Below are 16,854 nucleotides of genomic sequence, written 5' to 3'. Positions count from 1 at the left end.
GGTTCCTGCAGTAATTCTCTTGCTATCTGTGGTAGTAGTTCAGTTGACTCTTCTTTTTTTTTTTTTTTTTTTTTTGAGACGGAGTCCCGCTCTGTCGCCCAGGCTGGAGTGCAGTGGCGCGATCTCGGCTCACTGCAAGCTCCGCCTCCCGGGTTCACGCCATTCTCCTGCCTCAGCCTCCCGAGTAGCTGGGACTACAGGCGCCCACAACCGCGCCCGGCTGATTTTTTGTATTTTTAGTAGAGACGGGGTTTCACCGTGGTCTCGATCTCCTGACCTTGTGATCTGCCCGCCTCGGCCTCCCAAAGTGCTGGGATTACAGGCGTGAGCCACCGCGCCCGGCCGACTCTTCTTTTTTCTTTCTTTTGTGAGTACCTTCAGAATCATGGTACACCTTTATATCTCATTTTAAATAGGAGTGCTTATATACTCAACTGTGAAGTGTCTCTGAAAGTAGTTTACAAGAAGAGAGCTAAATGGGTCAAATAGGTCAAAGTACATGTATTCATTTCTTTGTTTTATGTTAACCCTTATCTTTACGCCTAAATATCCTGTTAAATTTACGTTGTTACCCATTCTCTAGAGATAGTTTTACATTTAAGGATTTTGTTAGTGTTATAATTTGTGTGTGAATAAGATACCACAAGAAGACTAGTTAAATGTTTAAAATTAGACAGTTGCCGAAATCCCAGGATGTAGCGATGTAACATAGTATTTGCCTAAATACCTTTTTATTGAAAAGGATTTTTTGTTTTTGAGGCAGAGTCTCATTCTGTTACCCAGGTTGGAGTGCAGTGGCATGATCTCAACTCACTGCAACTTCTACCTCCCGGGTTCAAGCGATTCTCCTGCCTCAGTCTCCTGAGTGGCTGGGACTCCAGGCACATGCCACCACACCTGGCTAATTTTTTTTTTTTCTTCTGAGACGGAGTTTCGCCCTTGTTGTCCAGGCTGGAGTTTAATGGCATGATCTCAGGTCACCGCAACCTCTGCCTCCTGGGTTCAAGCGATTCTCCTGCCTCAGCCTCCTGAGTAGCTGGGATTACGGGCATGCATCAGCACGCCCGGCTAATTTTGTATTTTTAGTAGAGGTGGGGTTTCTCCATGTTGGTCAGGCTGGTCTCGAACTCCCGACCTCAGGTGATCCACCTGCCTCGGCCTCCCAAAGTGCTGGGATTACAGGCATAAGCCACCGGGCCTGGTCATAATTTGATATTTTTTGCACTCTCTGATATGGACCAGGCCATATGCTGGAGATTTGCATGTCAACTCACCTCATTAAAAAGCTTAAAGCTATATGTTAACCCCATTCACAGTTTAGAAAACTAAAACTCCATGAGGTGACATAATTTGCCTGCTGCCACATAGCTAATTGGCTAAACAGCATCTTTTTCTCTGTTTTTAGACAATATTGTAGAAATATTCAAAATTTTCTTATGGTCTTGTGTTTATAGAATTAAAGTTTTTGACAGTTAAGTTATAAACACAATGGCTTTTAGTAGTATTTTTTTGTTGTTGTTTGTTTGTTTTTTGGTTTTTTTGTTTTTAAGACTGAGTCTCGCTCTGTCTCCCAGGCTGGAGTGTGCAATGGTGCCATCTCCACTCATTGCAAGCTCCACTTCCCGGGTTTATGCCATTCTCCCCTGCCTCAGCCTCCCGAGTAGCTGGGACTACAGGCGCCCACCACCATGCCCGGCTAATTTTTTTTTTTGTATTTTTTTTTTTTTAGTAGAGATGAGGTTTCATGTTAGCCAGGATGGTCTCGATTTCCTGACCTCAAGATCCACCCACCTTGGCCTCCCAAAGTGCTGGGATTATAGGTGCGAGCCACCGCACCCAGCCTTTAGTAGTGTTTTAACTTATTTATAATTTGGGATTTAAGCATAGGTGAATATTTTATCTTTTTTTAAAGGTAGATGACTGCAGTGAACTGAGTGTAAAGAGTACTCTGTATTATTTTGTGTGAGAAAAGTAAAATAGAACCTACCAGCCACAAGAAGATACTGTGGGCTGGGCTCAGCGGCTCAAGCCTGTAATCCCAGCACTCTGGGAGGCCCAGGCGGGCGGATCATGAAGTCAGGAGACTGAGACCAACCTGGCTAACACGGTGAAACCCCGAATCTACTAAAAATACAAAAAATTAGCCAGGCGTGCTGACGGGCGCCTGTAGTCCCAGCTACTCGGGAGGCAGAGGCAGGAGAATGGTGTGAACCTGAGAGGCGGAGCTTGCAGTGAGCCTAGATCACGCCACTGCACTCCAGCCTGCGCCACAGAGTGAGACTCCATCTTAAAAAAAAAAAAAAGAAGAAGAAGATACTGTGGAGTCAGTTATTACTCTTTTCCAGAAATTATTTTCCTTTTTTTCATTATTTTAAAAAATTTTTAGTAGAGGTGGAGTCTCACCATGTTGCCCAGGCTGGTCTCAAACTTCTGGGCTCAAGCAGTTCTCCCAGTTGGCCCCCAAAAGTGCTGGGATTAGGCCGGGCACGGTGGCTCAAGCCTGTAATCCCAGCACTTTGGGAGGCCGAGACAGGCGGATCACGAGGTCAGGAGATCGAGACTATCCTGGCTAATACGGTGAAACCCCGTCTCTACTAAAAAAATACAAAAAAACTAGCCGGGCGAGGTGGCAGGCGCCTGTAGTCCCAGCTACTCCGGAGGCTGACGCAGGAGAATGGCGTGAACCCGGGAGGCAGAGCTTGCAGTGAGCTGAGATCCGGCCACCGCACTCCAGCCTGGGCGACAGAGCGAGACTCCGTCTCAAAAAAAAAAAAAAAAAAAAAAAAAAAAAAAAAAAAAAAAAAAAAAAATCTTTCTTGGCCGGGCGCGGTGGCTCAAGCCTGTAATCCCAGCACTTTGGGAGGCCGAGACGGGCGGATCACAAGGTCAGGAGATCGAGACCATCCTGGCTAACATGGTGAAACCCCGTCTCTACTAAAAATACAAAAAACTAGCCGGGCGAGGTGGCGGGCGCCTGTAGTCCCAGCTACTCCGGAGGCTGAGGCAGGAGAATGGCGTGAACCCGGGAGGCGGAGCTTGCAGTGAGCTGAGACCCGGCCACTGCACTCCAGCCTGGGCGACAGAGCGAGACTCCGTCTCAAAAAAAAAAAAAAAAAAAAAAAAAAAAAAGTGCTGGGATTAGCAGGCATGAGCCAACATTCCTGGCCCCCAATTTTTTTCCGTTTCTTTTACAAACCTTATTTTAAACTGGTTCCTTAAATTTGTTATTTCTTTATCTTTGAAACAGCCTTATTTAAATGTTAATTTTGTTGTTGTAATCAGTTGGCTCATCTTAACAAAAGATAAGCAATTTTTAACAATTGTTTTCCACATTCATTGCATATAATATAGTGGCTAAGAAATAGGTTTTAGAGTCAGATTTCTTGGATTTGAATCCTGACTAGCTTTTTTTTGTGTGTGTGTGTGTTTTTTAGTAGAGACGGGGTTTCACTGTGTTAGCCAGGATGGTCTCGATCTCCTGACCTCGTGATCCGCCCGTCTCAGCCTCCCAAAGGTGACTAGCTTTTTAAGTAATGGTAAGTTAGGCAGGTTACTTATCTCCTGGCTCTTAGTTTCCTAATTGGCAAAATGGGAAAAATAATAGTTCCTTGCTCACTTAAGTAAGTGTTATCTGAGTTAATATATAAAATAGCATAATACATACTAAAAATAAATGTTACCTATTTCATGACTATATGGATTATAGATTAAATTGGGAATTTTTTTTTTTTTTTTTTTTTTTTTGAGATGGAGTCTTGCTCTGTTGCCCAAGCTAGAGTGCAGTGGCACAGTCTTAGCTCACTGTAACCTCCTCTGCCTCCTGGATTCAAGCAGTTCTCTTGCCTGAGACTCCTGAGTAGCTGGGATTACAAGCACCTGCCACCACGACTAATTTTTGTATTTTTAGTAGAGATGGGGTTTCACCATGTTGGCCAGGCTCTTCTCAAACTGCTGAACTCAAGTAATCCGCCCACCTCAGCCTCCCAAAGTACTGGGATTACAGGTGTGAGCTACCACGCCTGGCTGGGAAATTTTTAGAATAAAAATGTTACCATATTTTGGCTGGGCACAGTGGCTTACGCCTCTTATCTCAGCACTTTGGGAGGCCAAGGTGGGCGGATCATGAGGTCAAGAAACCAAGACCATCCTCGCCAACATGGTGAAACCCTGTGTCTACTGAAAATACAAAAATTAGCTGGGCGTGGTGGCGCACGCCTGTAGTCCCAGCTACTTGGGAGGCTGAGGCAGGGGTTGCAGTGAGCTGAGAGATGTCACCACTGCACTCCAGCCTGGCGACAGAGCGAGACTCTGTCTCAAAAAAAAAAAAAAAGCATATTTCAGTATGAGATGTTTAAAATAAAATGGAGTGATGACTGCCTTTTGAAGTGTGTTTTCTTAATTATTCAACACCTGTAAAATTCCCACCCCATTTCACTCTCAAGTTTCTACTCAGAAAATTGAGGTCAGAGGCCAGACCTAGTAGCTCACACCTATAATCCCAGCACTTTGGGAGGCTGAGGCAGGCGGATCATCTGAACTCAGAAGTTTGAGACCAGCCTGGGCAACGTGGTGAAACTCTGTCTCTAGCAAAAATACAAAAAATTAGCCAGGCATGTTACTCAGGAAGCTAAGGCGGGGAGATCACCTGAGCCTGGGAAGTGGGGTTTGCAGTGAACTGAAATGGTGCCACTGCACCTGGGTGACAGAGTGAGACTCTGTCTCACAAAACAAAAAGAAAAAAAAGACTGAGGCCAGGCCTGTTGTGGTGGCTCATTCCTGTAATCCCAGCACTTTGAAAGGCCTAGGCGGGAGAATCACTTCAGCTCGGGGGTTTGAGACCAGCCTGGGTAACATAGACCTCACACCAAAAGAAAAAAAAAAATTGAAAATTGAGGCCAGCATGTATAATCCCATGTATTGTTTCTGCATGCTTACATGCATTCCAGTTATACTTACTTTTGCCTTCTTTCAGTTGAGATAGAGGTGATTCTTATACATGATCAATTTCATTACCACCTGTGCACATGTCCTTATCTCTCACCTTCTTAAGAGCCACCCATGTTTCATGAGTTTTTCACTTCCAGATTTTTCAACTATTGTCTCTGCTAGATTCTTTTCTTCATCATAGCTTAGTGCATAATAAGTATACAAATGTTGAGTGTTAACAAGTTAAGAATTTGGGGCTAGGCCAAGTACCGTGGCTCATGCCTGTAATCCCAGCACTTTGGGGAGCCAAAGCAGGAGGATTGCTTGAGGCCAGGAGTTTGAGAAGAGCCCAGGCAATGTAGTGAGACCTCCTCTCTCCGAGAAATTTGTGGAGCATTAGCTGGGCTGTGATGGCAAGAGCCTGTAGTCCTACCTACTTGGGAGGCTAAGGTGGGAGGATTGCTTGAACCCCGGTGTTTAAGGCTGCAGTGAGCCAGGATCACGCAACTGCACTCCAGCCTGGGCAACAGAGTGAGACCCTCTCTCAAAAAGAATTTGGGGCCTAGCATTAGAGCCCTGAGTTTAAGTCCCAGTGTTATCTGGAACAATTTAGTTAGCTTCCCTAGACCTCAATTTCTTGAACTGTAAGAGTAAATTATACCTACTATCATGGAGTTTTGATAATTTTACGTTCTGTAAAAAGCCCGTTGCATAACATCTGGCATAAATGGACTTAATGCTTTCTGTACAAGGACAAAAAAGATGCATAAAGATAATCACATACTTATTTTGGAAGAAGAGATTTTGGAAAGAGAACAATGGCAGGAGACACTTGGGAAATAGGGCCATATCATAAACGCTGTAGTAGATAAAAGCATATGGAATATAAGTGATTATATTAGGACCTTAAGTTATTGGTATTTAATTTAATTATTTTGTTACTATTTTCTAATTCAAAGGAAACGCATTTTTTCACTGTAAAGAGTGACTAGGCTGGGCGCGGTGGCTCAAGCCTGTAATCCCAGCACTTTGGGAGGCTGAGACGGGCGGATCACGAGGTCAGGAGATCGTGACCATCCTGGCTAACACGGTGAAACACCGTCTCTACTAAAAAATACAAAAAACTAGCCGGGCGAGGTGGCGGGCGCCTGTAGTCCCAGCTACTTGGGAGGCTGAGGCAGGAGAATGGCGTGAACCCGGGAGGCGGAGCTTGCAGTGAGCTGAGATCGTGCCACTGCACTCCAGCCTGGGTGACAGAGCAAGACTCCGTCTCAAAAAAAAAAAAAAAAAAAAAAAGAGTGACTAAAGTGAGTACTATAAATTGATTAGAATTTTTTAAAGGACTACCGAAATTATATAATTAATGTCCATCGAACTCTGAAGTAAACATTAGTTAACAGTAGAGGAAAACCAGAGTGGATATCAGGTATCACAAAAAATAATTTGAAAAATTTACTTGTGCTATTTTATTGTAGTAAAATGCAAAAATCATAACATACTAGAACTTTTTCTTTTCTGTCTCTTTACAGGTTCATTGGCATGGATAAATGTTCAGTGGGAGGATTAGAATTGACTGAACAGACTCCTGCTTTATTAGGGAATATGGCCATGGCAACTAGTCTCATGGACATAGGGGATTCATTTGGTCATCCAGCTTGTCCTTTAGTTAGTAGATCTAGAAACTCACCAGTGGAAGATGATGATGATGTTGTATTTATTGAATCTATACAACCTCCTTCAATTTCTGCTCCAGCAATAGCTGATCAAAGAAACTTCATACTTGCATCATCAAAAAATGACAAGCCACAAGGAAATTATTCTGTAATTCCTCCTCCTTCAAGAGATTTGGCGTCTCAGAAAGGAAATATAAGTGAGACAATTGTTATTGATGATGAAGAGGATATAGAAACAAATGGAGGAGCGGAGAAAAATTCTTCCTGTTTTATTGAATGGGGACTTCCTGGAACTAAAAACAAAACCAAAGATTTGGACTTCTCCACTTCCAGTCTTTCAAGAAGTAAGGTAAATGCAGGAATGGGTAATAGTGGTATCACTACAGAATTGACTCTGAAATACGTTATTGCTAATGTTACAACCTTAGAAACAGGTATAAGCTCTGTGAATGCTGGGCAAGATATGAACATAATGATTACATATAAAACATCACTATAGAATACCAACTTGGGAGATGTCGCTAAAGGACTTCAGTCAAGTAATTTTGGTGTTAATATACAAACGTACACCCCATCTTTAACTCCACAGACCAAGACTGGAGTAAGACCTTTTAACCCTGGTAGAATGAATGTGGCAGGAGACTTATTTCAGAATGGAGAATTTGCAACTCATCATAGTCCTGGTAAGCAGTAAGTGATATTTCTACCTCAAGTAAATAAACATTTGGCTGTTCTTTTTAGTGCTCGTATGTATTTTATTCACATTCTCTGACTTTGTTTTTGTTTGTTTGTTTGTTTGTTTTCGGAGACCAAATTTCGCTCTTGTTGCCCAGGCTGGCTGGAGTACAGTGGTGCGATCTCAGCTCACTGCAACCTCCGCCTCCCAGGTTCAAGCAATTTTTTTTTTTTCCTGCCTGAGCCTCCTGAGTAGCTGGGATTAAGTTTTTATGTTTTTGGTAGAGACACGGTTTCACCATGTTGGCCAAGCTGGTCTTGAACTCCTAACTTCAAGTGATCCACCTGCCTTGGCCTCCCAAAGTGCCGGAATTACAGGCATGAGCCACCGCTCCCAGCCTTTGACTTTCATATTAAGATAGAATATTTTACTTAATAAAACTGTATGGTTTACTTGGTCTCTGAAACTTTGAAATTTTAATCTATTTTATCCAGTATGATTTACATCTAAAGTATTTCAATTGAAATACTTTACCTTCTTTAGCCTTCTTTCTTTGTATAAAAATCAAAGGATAAAGATACAGTGAAAGAACAAAGTAATATATAATGATTGGATTTTATTTTATTTGTAATTATTTAAAATTTCAATTTTTGCTTAAGTTTTTATTTTTAGGCTGTTTTTATCCCTGATTTTAGTTTGTATTTATTTGTTTGTTTATTTGAGACAGAGTTTCGCGCTCTTTGCCCAGGCTGGAGTGCAGTGGCGCCATCTCGGCTCACTGCAGCCTCTGCCTGCTGGGTTCAACTGATTGTTCTGCCTCAACCCCTCAAGTAGCTGGGATTACAGGCGCGCCCGTCTCCACACCTGGCTAATTTTGTCTTTTTAGTAGAGACAGGATTTCTCCGTGTTGGCCAGGCTGGTCTCAAACTCCTAACCTCAGGTGATCTGTCCACCTCGGCCTCCCCAAGTGCTGGGATTACAGGTGTGAGCCACTGCACCTGGCCTGATTTTAGTTTTTAAGTTGGTGCTTTATTATTTGCTTAATTCTGAAAGTTGGAAAACTTTCTTGCCTTTAAATCAGGGAACTGTATTTTTAGAACTTACATGGATAGTCCTATTCTGATATAATTAAAATATAGCAAGTTTTTTTAAAAAAAAACAGCAATGCCTTTTTGTTGCTTTTGTATGACTCGTGAGGGGTTTGGAGGAGAGTTGGTATTGTTTTTTTTGACCATTTTGATGTTTATAGCCTGTTGAATTTTAGGAAAGGACTGAAAGGTAACGAGAACCTGAGAACCGAATCGTGTTGTTACTTTCATGGAAAATAGTGCTTCCCCCCCCCCCCCTTTTTTTTTTTGGAGACAGAGTCTCTGTCACCCAGGCTGGAATGCAGTGGCACAATCTCGGCTTACTGCAATCTCTGCCTGCTGGATTCAAGTGATCCTCGGGCCTCAGCCTTCTGAGTAGCTGGGATTGCAGGCGTGTGCCACCACGCCCAGCTAATTTTTTGTATTTTTAGTAGAGATGGGGTTTCACTATGTTGGCCAGGCTGGTCTCAAATTCCTGACCTCAAGTGATTCACCCGCCTCAGCCTCCCAAAGTGCTGGGATTACAGGCGTGAGCCACTGTACCCGGCCAACTTTTTTCCTTATTTTTAAAATAATCTTACCTTCTGGTTACGAAATACTATGTGATTATTATAGAAAATTTAGAAAAAAATTATAGAAATCAGAAAATATGTCTCCTTACCCTAGTAACTAGAAATAATGTGACCATTGTGAAGATTTTGGTTTGCTTTCAATCTTTGGTTTTTAAAATATAATTTAGAGCATTTTTTATATTGTTTTATATCCTGCTTAATCTAAATGCTAATACTTTAAGTCATTATAAAAATATAGGCTGGGTGCAGTGGCACACCCCTGTAATGTCATCACTTTTTGAGGCCAAGAAAGAAGGATTACTTGAGGCCAGGAGTTTGAACCCAGCCTCGGTAACATAGCGAAGACCTCATCTCTATAAAAAGTAAAAAAAAATTAACCAGGCACCATGATGTGCACCTGTAAACCTCAGCGCTTAAGGAGGCTGAGGGGCCGGGCGCGGTGGCTCAAGCCTGTAATCCCAGCACTTTGGGAGGCCGAGACGGGCGGATCACAAGGTCAGGAGATCGAGACCATCCTGGCTAACACGGTGAAACCCCGTCTCTACTAAAAAATACAAAAACCTAGCCGGGCGAGGTGGCGGCGCCTGTAGTCCCAGCTACTCGGGAAGCTGAGGCAGGAGAATGGCGGGAACCCGGGAGGCGGAGCTTGCAGTGAGCTGAGATCCGGCCACTGCACTCCAGTCTGGGCGACAAAGCGAGACTCTGTCTCAACAAAAAAAAAAAAAAAAGGAGGCTGAGATGGGTCACTTGAGACCTGGAGTTTGGGGTCACATTGCGCTTTGATCCTACTGCTGTGCTCCAGCCTAGGCGAGAGACAGAGTGGAACTCTGTCTCTAAAAATATGTATATGTAAGTTTTAGTAACCACAAAATATTTGTCTGGAGTACTCATTCCGCTACGTATTTTTTTCATCATTTACATGCTTTTTCTTTGTTTTGAAGCTATAATAAATACGTATATTTACATTTTTTATTTTTTCCATAAGGTACTTATTCTCAATTTTTTTGGTCTCAGATTTACTCTTAAAATGAAGACCCCAAAAGTTTCTTTTATTTCTACTGTTAGATATATTAAAAAGTAAAGGTTTAGCCAGGTATAGTAGCATGCACCTGTAGTCCCAGCTATTCAAGAGACTGAGGTGGGGCTGGGCATGGTGGCTCACACCTGTAATCCCAGCACTTTGGGAGGCCAAGGCAGGCAGATCACTTGAAGTCAGGAGTTTGAAACCAGCCTGGCCAACATGGTGAAACCCCATCTCTACTAAAAAAATAGAAAAGTGGCCAGGCGTGGTGGCATGTGCCTGTAGTCCCAGCCACTCAGGAGGCTGAGGCAGGAAAACCAGTTGAACCTGGGAGGCAGAGGTTGCAGTAAGCCCAGATCACTGCACTGTACTCCAGCCTGGGCAACAAAGTGAGATTTGTCTCAAAAAAAAAAAAAAAAAAAAAAAAAAAAGAGGCGAGAGGCGAGGTAGGAGGGTCACCTGAGTCCAGGAGTTTGAGTCCAGTCTGGGCAACATAGCAAGACCTAATGTCTTTAAAAAATAATAATAATGGATGGACGTAGTAGCTCACATCTGTAATTGCAGCACTTTCGTAGGCTGAGGCAGGAGGATCACTTGAGCCCAGGAGTTTGAGGCTACAGTGAGCTATGATCACAACACTGCACTCCAACCTGGGTAACAGAGTGAGACGCAGTCTCAAAAAATAATAATTACCCCGGGTGTGGTGGCTCTCACCTGCAATCCCAGCACTTTCAGAGGCTAAGGCGGTTGGATCACCTGAGGTCAGGAATTCAAGACGAGCCTGGCCAACATGGTGAAATCCTGTCTCTTCCAAAAATACAAAAAAAAAAAAAAATTAGCTGGGCGTGATGGCATGCTCCTGTAGTCACAGTTACTTGGGAGGCTGAGACATGAGAATTGCTTGATCCCAGGATGCTGAGGTTGCATTGAGCTGAGATCATGCCACTGCACTCCAGCCTGGGCAACAGAAATTTTTTTGTCTCAAAAAATAAGGTAAGCCGGGCGCGGTGGCTCAAGCCTGTAATCCCAGCACTTTGGGAGGCCGAGACGGGCGGATCACGAGGTCAGGAGATCGAGACCATCCTGGCTAACATGGTGAAACCCCGTCTCTACTAAAAAATACAAAAAATTAGCCGGGCGAGGTGGCAGGCGCCTGTAGTCCCAGCTACTCTGGAGGCTGAGGCAGGAGAATGGCGTAAACCCGGGAGGCAGAGCTTGCAGTGAGCTGAGATCCGGCCACTGCACTCCAGCCTGGGTGACAGAGCGAGACTCCGTCTCAACAAAAAAATAAAAAAAGGTAAAATCTTAAGAAAAATTAAAACTATTCATTTCACAATAATTACCTATTATATAACATAAATAACATTTATAATGAAAAATAACTATTTTCAAAGAAATTTAGTGAAAAGTAACATTGTCTTATATTTTTGCAAATCTCTTTAAAATCTAGCTTAATAGAAGACAGGTATACCTAGCTTCTCGCATGTATTTCTGTATTGAGTCTGTTGCAGTATTTTGTTTTGCTTGAAGTATAAGAAGAAAATCTGGCCTCACATAGATAGGTGGTTGGAGAAGGGAGGACTATTTTCAATGTCTTTTTAGATGTGGATAGTTTTCTTTTGATGCAGCACCAAAACTTGACAATTAGTAGTTTTCGAGGTTGTTAGAATGTGGGATTTGTAACCATATAATTCAGCTTTCATCATGAGGTGCAGTGGCTCACGCCTTGAAATCCCAGCACTTTTCGAGGCCAGTGCAGGCGGATCACTTGAGGCTGGGAGTTTGAGACCAGCCTGGCCAACATGACAAAATCCCGTCTCTACTAAAAATGCCAAACATTAGCTGGGCGTGGTTGTGCATGCCTATAGTCCTAGCTACTGGGGGGCTGAGGCATAAGAATCACTTGAACCTGGGAGGCAGAGGTTGCAGTGAGTTGAGATCACGCCCTTGCACTCTAGCCTGGGCAACAGAGTGAGACTATCTAAAAAAAATTTTTTCATAGTGTCGGGATCCCACTATGTTTCCTGGACTAGAGTGCAGTGGCATGATCATAGCTCACTACAGCCTCAAACTTCTGGGCTCAAGTTATCCTCCCACATCAGCCTCCTGAGTAGCTGAGACTACAAGCGCATGCTGTAACACCCTGCTAGTTTTTTTTTTCTTTGGTAGAGACAGGGGACTATATTTGGTACAGACTGGTCTATTAGTTTAAAATCTATTGATTTTGGATGGATTTTTAACCTTTGTATTACTTAATAACGTGCATTGGTTATTTGGAAAATATTGGTTCACTCAGATCCTCCTAAATGTTGACACTTTAGGAAGCTGTCAAGTTAATGGTAGTGGATACAAGTTTTCAAAAATTCGCCTTTTTTTTTTTTTTGGCCAGTGACAGCCCTCAGGAGGTCCTGCGAACATGTGCCCGAAGTTTTCAGAAATTCTGATTTTTCACATGAAAGCTCAGATTTTCTCATCAGCAACAAATACTCTGTTTTCTTGAAGTGATACTCTTTTGATTGATTTTTGAGAAAATATCTCCAGTAGTCATAGTTTGTCATTTTTTCAAGTAAAAATGGTATTCCATGAAAAATGGCTAGTTCAACTTAGAGTCCAGCAACTGTTTAAGCACTTTTCTGCTTTTCAATAAGATAACCTTTGTAGTTTGCTATGAAACAGAAATGCTTTATGCATATTACCCAGTTTGTCATACAGAAAATTAAGATGTCAAAGGCTAAAATTTAGTGAAATTATTAATAACTTTCACTGTTTCACCAAAGACATCTGTAGTAAAGATGATTTTTGTCCCTGGTTCCTGGAAGAGAGACTCTGAATCCTTAAAATTTCCAAGTATCTTTGCTATACTCATAAGCTCCTTGGATCATACCTGAATTTACGCAAAGAGATGAGATGACTCACAGTGGGGTCTAGACACTAGAAAGATGAATGATAGGATTGAAATTTGGGTCTTTGAGCCAGCCCAAAGTCTGGGAGGGGAGGGGATCTGGAGCTGAGTTCAGTCATATGGCCAATGAGTCATGTCTACGTAATGAAACCCAAATAAAACACGGTAGACTTTGAAGTTCAGTGCAGCCTTTTGGTTGGTGAACACATCGGCGTGCCAGGTGGGTGATGCTACTGCTTCCACTGCAAGCTGGCCCGGAGATTCTGCATTCGGGGCCCTCCCAGACCTATGAGCCTCTTCATTTGGCTGTTTCTGATTTGTATCCTTTGTTTAAAAAAAACAACAAACAACTGTAAATGTAAGTATAGAGCTTTTCCTGAGTTCTGTGAGTCTTTCTAACAAATTATCCAACCTTGGGAACCCCTCCCAGATTTGTGGCCAGTTGATTAGAAGTGCAGCTGGTATCTGAAGTGAGGGCAGTCTTGTTGAGAACCAGGCCTTTAAACCTGTGAGGTCTGATGCTGACTCTGAGTACATTAGCATCAGAATTGTTTTCCATATATACCAGTTGGTGTTAAGATAACATTCATAAGTGAAGGTGACACTTTATTTTTCACAAATGCGTACTAGTGAAAACTGCTAGTACGGTTTAGTTCCATTGCCAGAAGTTTTGCATTTCCATCATTAATGCAAATGCCATGTAGTACAAAAAGCAATAAATCTTGGTATTACTATGGAAATAGTTTGACTTCACACATTACCTTTTGTTTGTTTTTCTAATACAATGCTGAATACAAGTAGACTATAAAACATTGTTTTGTTCTTGACCTCAGGGAAACATTGGACATATCATTATTAGATCATATTAAATATAATTATCTGTTAATGCTTATATGTCATTTAGTAGTTTGTTATTTGGGGTAGTTTCTACTGTTGCAATTACAAACTGTTTCTCATAAACATCTCTAAGTTTGGCACCCTTATTTTCTTGAGAAGTTTTTAGAAGTAGATTTGCATTCAAGATGTCAACATATTTTTAAAGCATGCGATGGTTAATACAAAATTCCCCCTACCACCAAATTGTGTTACTTTTCCTGCAGCATTAGAGTTTCAGCTGGGTGCGATGGCTCATGCCTATAATCCCAGCACTTTGGGAGGCCGAAGTGGCTGGATCATTTGAGGTTAGGAGTTCGAGACCAGCCTGGCCAACATGATGAAACCCTGTCTCTACTAAAAATACAAAAGATTAGCTGGGCCTGGTGACAGCCACCTGTAATCCCAGCTGCTCAGGAGGCTGAAGCAGGAGAGTCGCTTGAACCCCGGAGGCAGAGATTGTAGTGAGCCGTAGTGAGCCGATATTGCGCCACTGCACCCCAGCCTGGGCAGCAAGAGCGAAACTCCATCTCAAAAAAAAAAAAAAAAAAAAGGGTTATTTTTCTATATTGTAAACACTCCTTAACAGTAGGTGTTACAATTTAAAGCTTGCTAAACTGAAAGGTAGTATTATCATAATTTGCATATTGTTTATCATTGACAAATATATTTGAAATTTTTAATAAATTTTCTCAAATTCACGTCTGTCACCCATTTGTTACTATGTACATGTCTTATTAATAGTTAAACCTGAGACAACATAGAACACTTGCAATCTCTAGGTTGTGTTAAAAGCAATGAAGGTGTCAAAGACTTTGAAATAATGTCCATTGAAAATCATCCTTTTGAGTCTATTTTTACTTACTTATTTTTTGAAACAAGGTCTGGCTCTTTCACTCAGGCTGGAATGCAGTGGCACAATCTTGGCTCACTGCCAACCTCCACCTCTCAGGCTCAAGCCATCCACCTACCTCAGCATCCCAAGTAGCTAGGATTACAGGTCTGCATACCACCATGCCTAGCAATTTTTTTTTTTTTTTTTTGAGACGGAGTCTCACTCTCTCTCCAAGGCTGGAGTGCAGTGGCGCAATCTGGGCTTATTGCAAGCTCCGCCTCCTGGTTTCACACCATTCTCCTGCCTCAACCTCCTGAGTAGCTGGGACTACAGGTGCCCGCCACCATGCCCGGCTAATTTTTAAAATATTTTTTAGCAGAGATGGGGTTTCACCATGTTAGCCAGGATGGTTTCGATCCCCTGACCCTGTGATCTGCCCGCTTCAGCCTCCCAAAGTGCTGAGATTACAGGCATGAGCCACTGCGCCCGGCCCTTTTTTTTTCTTTTTTTTTTTTTTTTATTGAGACAGAGTCTCACTCTGTTACCCAGGCCAGAGTGCAGTTCACTGCAACCTCTGCCTCCCAGGTTCAAGCCATTCTCCCGCCTCAGCCTCCCTAGTAGCTGGGATTACAGGCGTGTGCCACTTTGCCCAGCTAATTTTTGTATTTTTTGTAGAGGTAGGGTTTCTCCATGTTGCCCGGGCTTGTCTCGAACTTGTGAGCTCAAGCCATCCACCTGCTTTGGCCTTCCAAGTGCTGGGATTATAGGCATGAACCACCAAACCATGCCTGTTTATTTCTTTCACTTTTTGTTTTAAAATAATTTCTTACATTTTAGATATTTATTGTTTGTTTTAGATGTCATTCATGTTTATGTAAGTAAGTATGAATTCCATCTTATATAAATAAAAGCTCTTTCATGGAGTTTAAAACTATAAGCCTTGCTATATATTTCTTTTATGTTTTAGTCTTCAAGACCATTTTTCACATTCTGAAGTAAATTAACATTGTATATTTGGGTTAATAGATGTGTTTTTAGTATAGAATCATAATATAGACTGATATTTCACTATACAAAAACATTCCAGTACGGTAGCTCACACCCATGATCCTAGCACTTTGGGAGGCTGAGGCGGGTAGATCACTTGAGGCCAGGGTTGGAGACTAGCCTGGCCAACATGGCAACACCCCGTCTCTACAAAAAATACAAAAATTAGCCAGGCGTGGTGGCAAGCCCCTGTAATCCCAGCTACTCAGGAGGCTGAGGCAGGAGAATCGCTTGAACCCAGCAGGCGGAGGTTGCAGTGAGCCAAGGTTGCGCCACTGCACTCCAGCCTGGGCAATAGAGCAAGACTCTGTCTCAAAAAATAAATAAATAAATAAAATCTGTAGTTAGCTACTATACTGTCATTTCACTCAAATTGTAGGCATAATTGAGAATTATCAACGTTGTTTGAAAGAGGTTTTGATTACTCTTGGATTTATTTTTATTCTTGTCATCCCTTTATCTCATTAATTTAACACTATATTTGATTTTTTTTGGTCTGGGGTGGAGACAGGGTTTCCATATGTTGCTCAGACTGGCCTTGAATTTCTGGGCTCAACCAATCCTTCCACTTCAGCCACCTAAGTAGCTGGGATTACAGGCCCACAACGCTGCCTGGCCGTTTCAAATATTTTCTCTTCACCTGATACATTTGTGACTTAAAAATTTTAACAGACTGGACGTGGTGTCTCTCACTCCAGTAACCTCTTAGCACTTAGGAAGGCCAAGGCGGGCGGATCGCCTGAGCTCCGGAGTTTGAGACCAGCCTGGGCAACATGGTAAAACCCTGTCTCTACTAAAATACAAAAAAGTAGCTGAAGGCTGGGCCCGGTGGGTGACTCATGCCTGTAATCCCAGCACCCTGGGAGGCCGAGGAGGGTGGATCACTTGAGGTCAAGAGTTCAAACCAGCCTGGCCAACGTGGTGAAACCTTGTCCCTAAAAATACAAAAATTAGCTGGACATGGTGGTGTACGCCTGTAATCTCAGCTATTTGGGAGGCAGAGGTAGGAGAATCGCTTGAACCCAGGAGATGGAGGCTGCGGTGAGCTGAGATCACACTTCAGCCTGAGTTGATAGAATGAGACTCTGTCTCAAAAAAAAAAAAAAAAAAAAAACTTTAATAGAAAGACTATGGGCCGGGCGCGGTGGCTCAAGCCTGTAATCCCAGCACTTTGGGAGGCCGAGATGGGTGGATCACGAGGTCAGGAGATCGAGACCATCCTGGTTAACATGGTGAAACCC

General features: G+C 42.7%; 1 protein-coding gene and 1 long non-coding RNA gene across 6 annotated transcripts in view; both read left to right on the top strand.

Annotated features, from left to right (window-relative positions):
* Positions 1-16,854, top strand: part of LOC105490283 (zinc finger MYM-type containing 5) — a 37,671-nt gene that overhangs the window by 5,889 nt on the left and 14,928 nt on the right. For 4 of the 5 annotated variants that reach the window (XM_011755752.2, XM_011755759.3, XM_071081581.1 and 1 more), the window contains exons 4-5: positions 6,456-6,948; positions 7,189-7,282. In XM_011755752.2, coding sequence (XP_011754054.1) covers positions 6,466-6,948; positions 7,189-7,282 — 577 coding nt within the window. In that variant the 5' untranslated portion in view covers positions 6,456-6,465. Of the gene's footprint in view, positions 1-6,455; positions 6,949-7,188; positions 7,283-12,345; positions 13,217-16,854 lie in introns of all 5 variants that reach the window. The other variant, XM_071081580.1, reaches the window with a different exon arrangement.
* LOC139359163 (uncharacterized) lies at positions 7,289-12,339 on the top strand. The gene is made up of 3 exons (XR_011615008.1): positions 7,289-9,356; positions 9,668-10,949; positions 11,254-12,339. It is a non-coding gene; the product is annotated as an uncharacterized lncRNA (long non-coding RNA).

Source organism: Macaca nemestrina, chromosome 16 (genome assembly GCF_043159975.1).
Source record: "Macaca nemestrina isolate mMacNem1 chromosome 16, mMacNem.hap1, whole genome shotgun sequence".
Classification (NCBI taxonomy): domain Eukaryota; kingdom Metazoa; phylum Chordata; class Mammalia; order Primates; family Cercopithecidae; genus Macaca; species Macaca nemestrina.
Note: the sequence above shows the minus strand (reverse complement) of the source record. Positions and strands in the feature narration are given on the sequence as shown.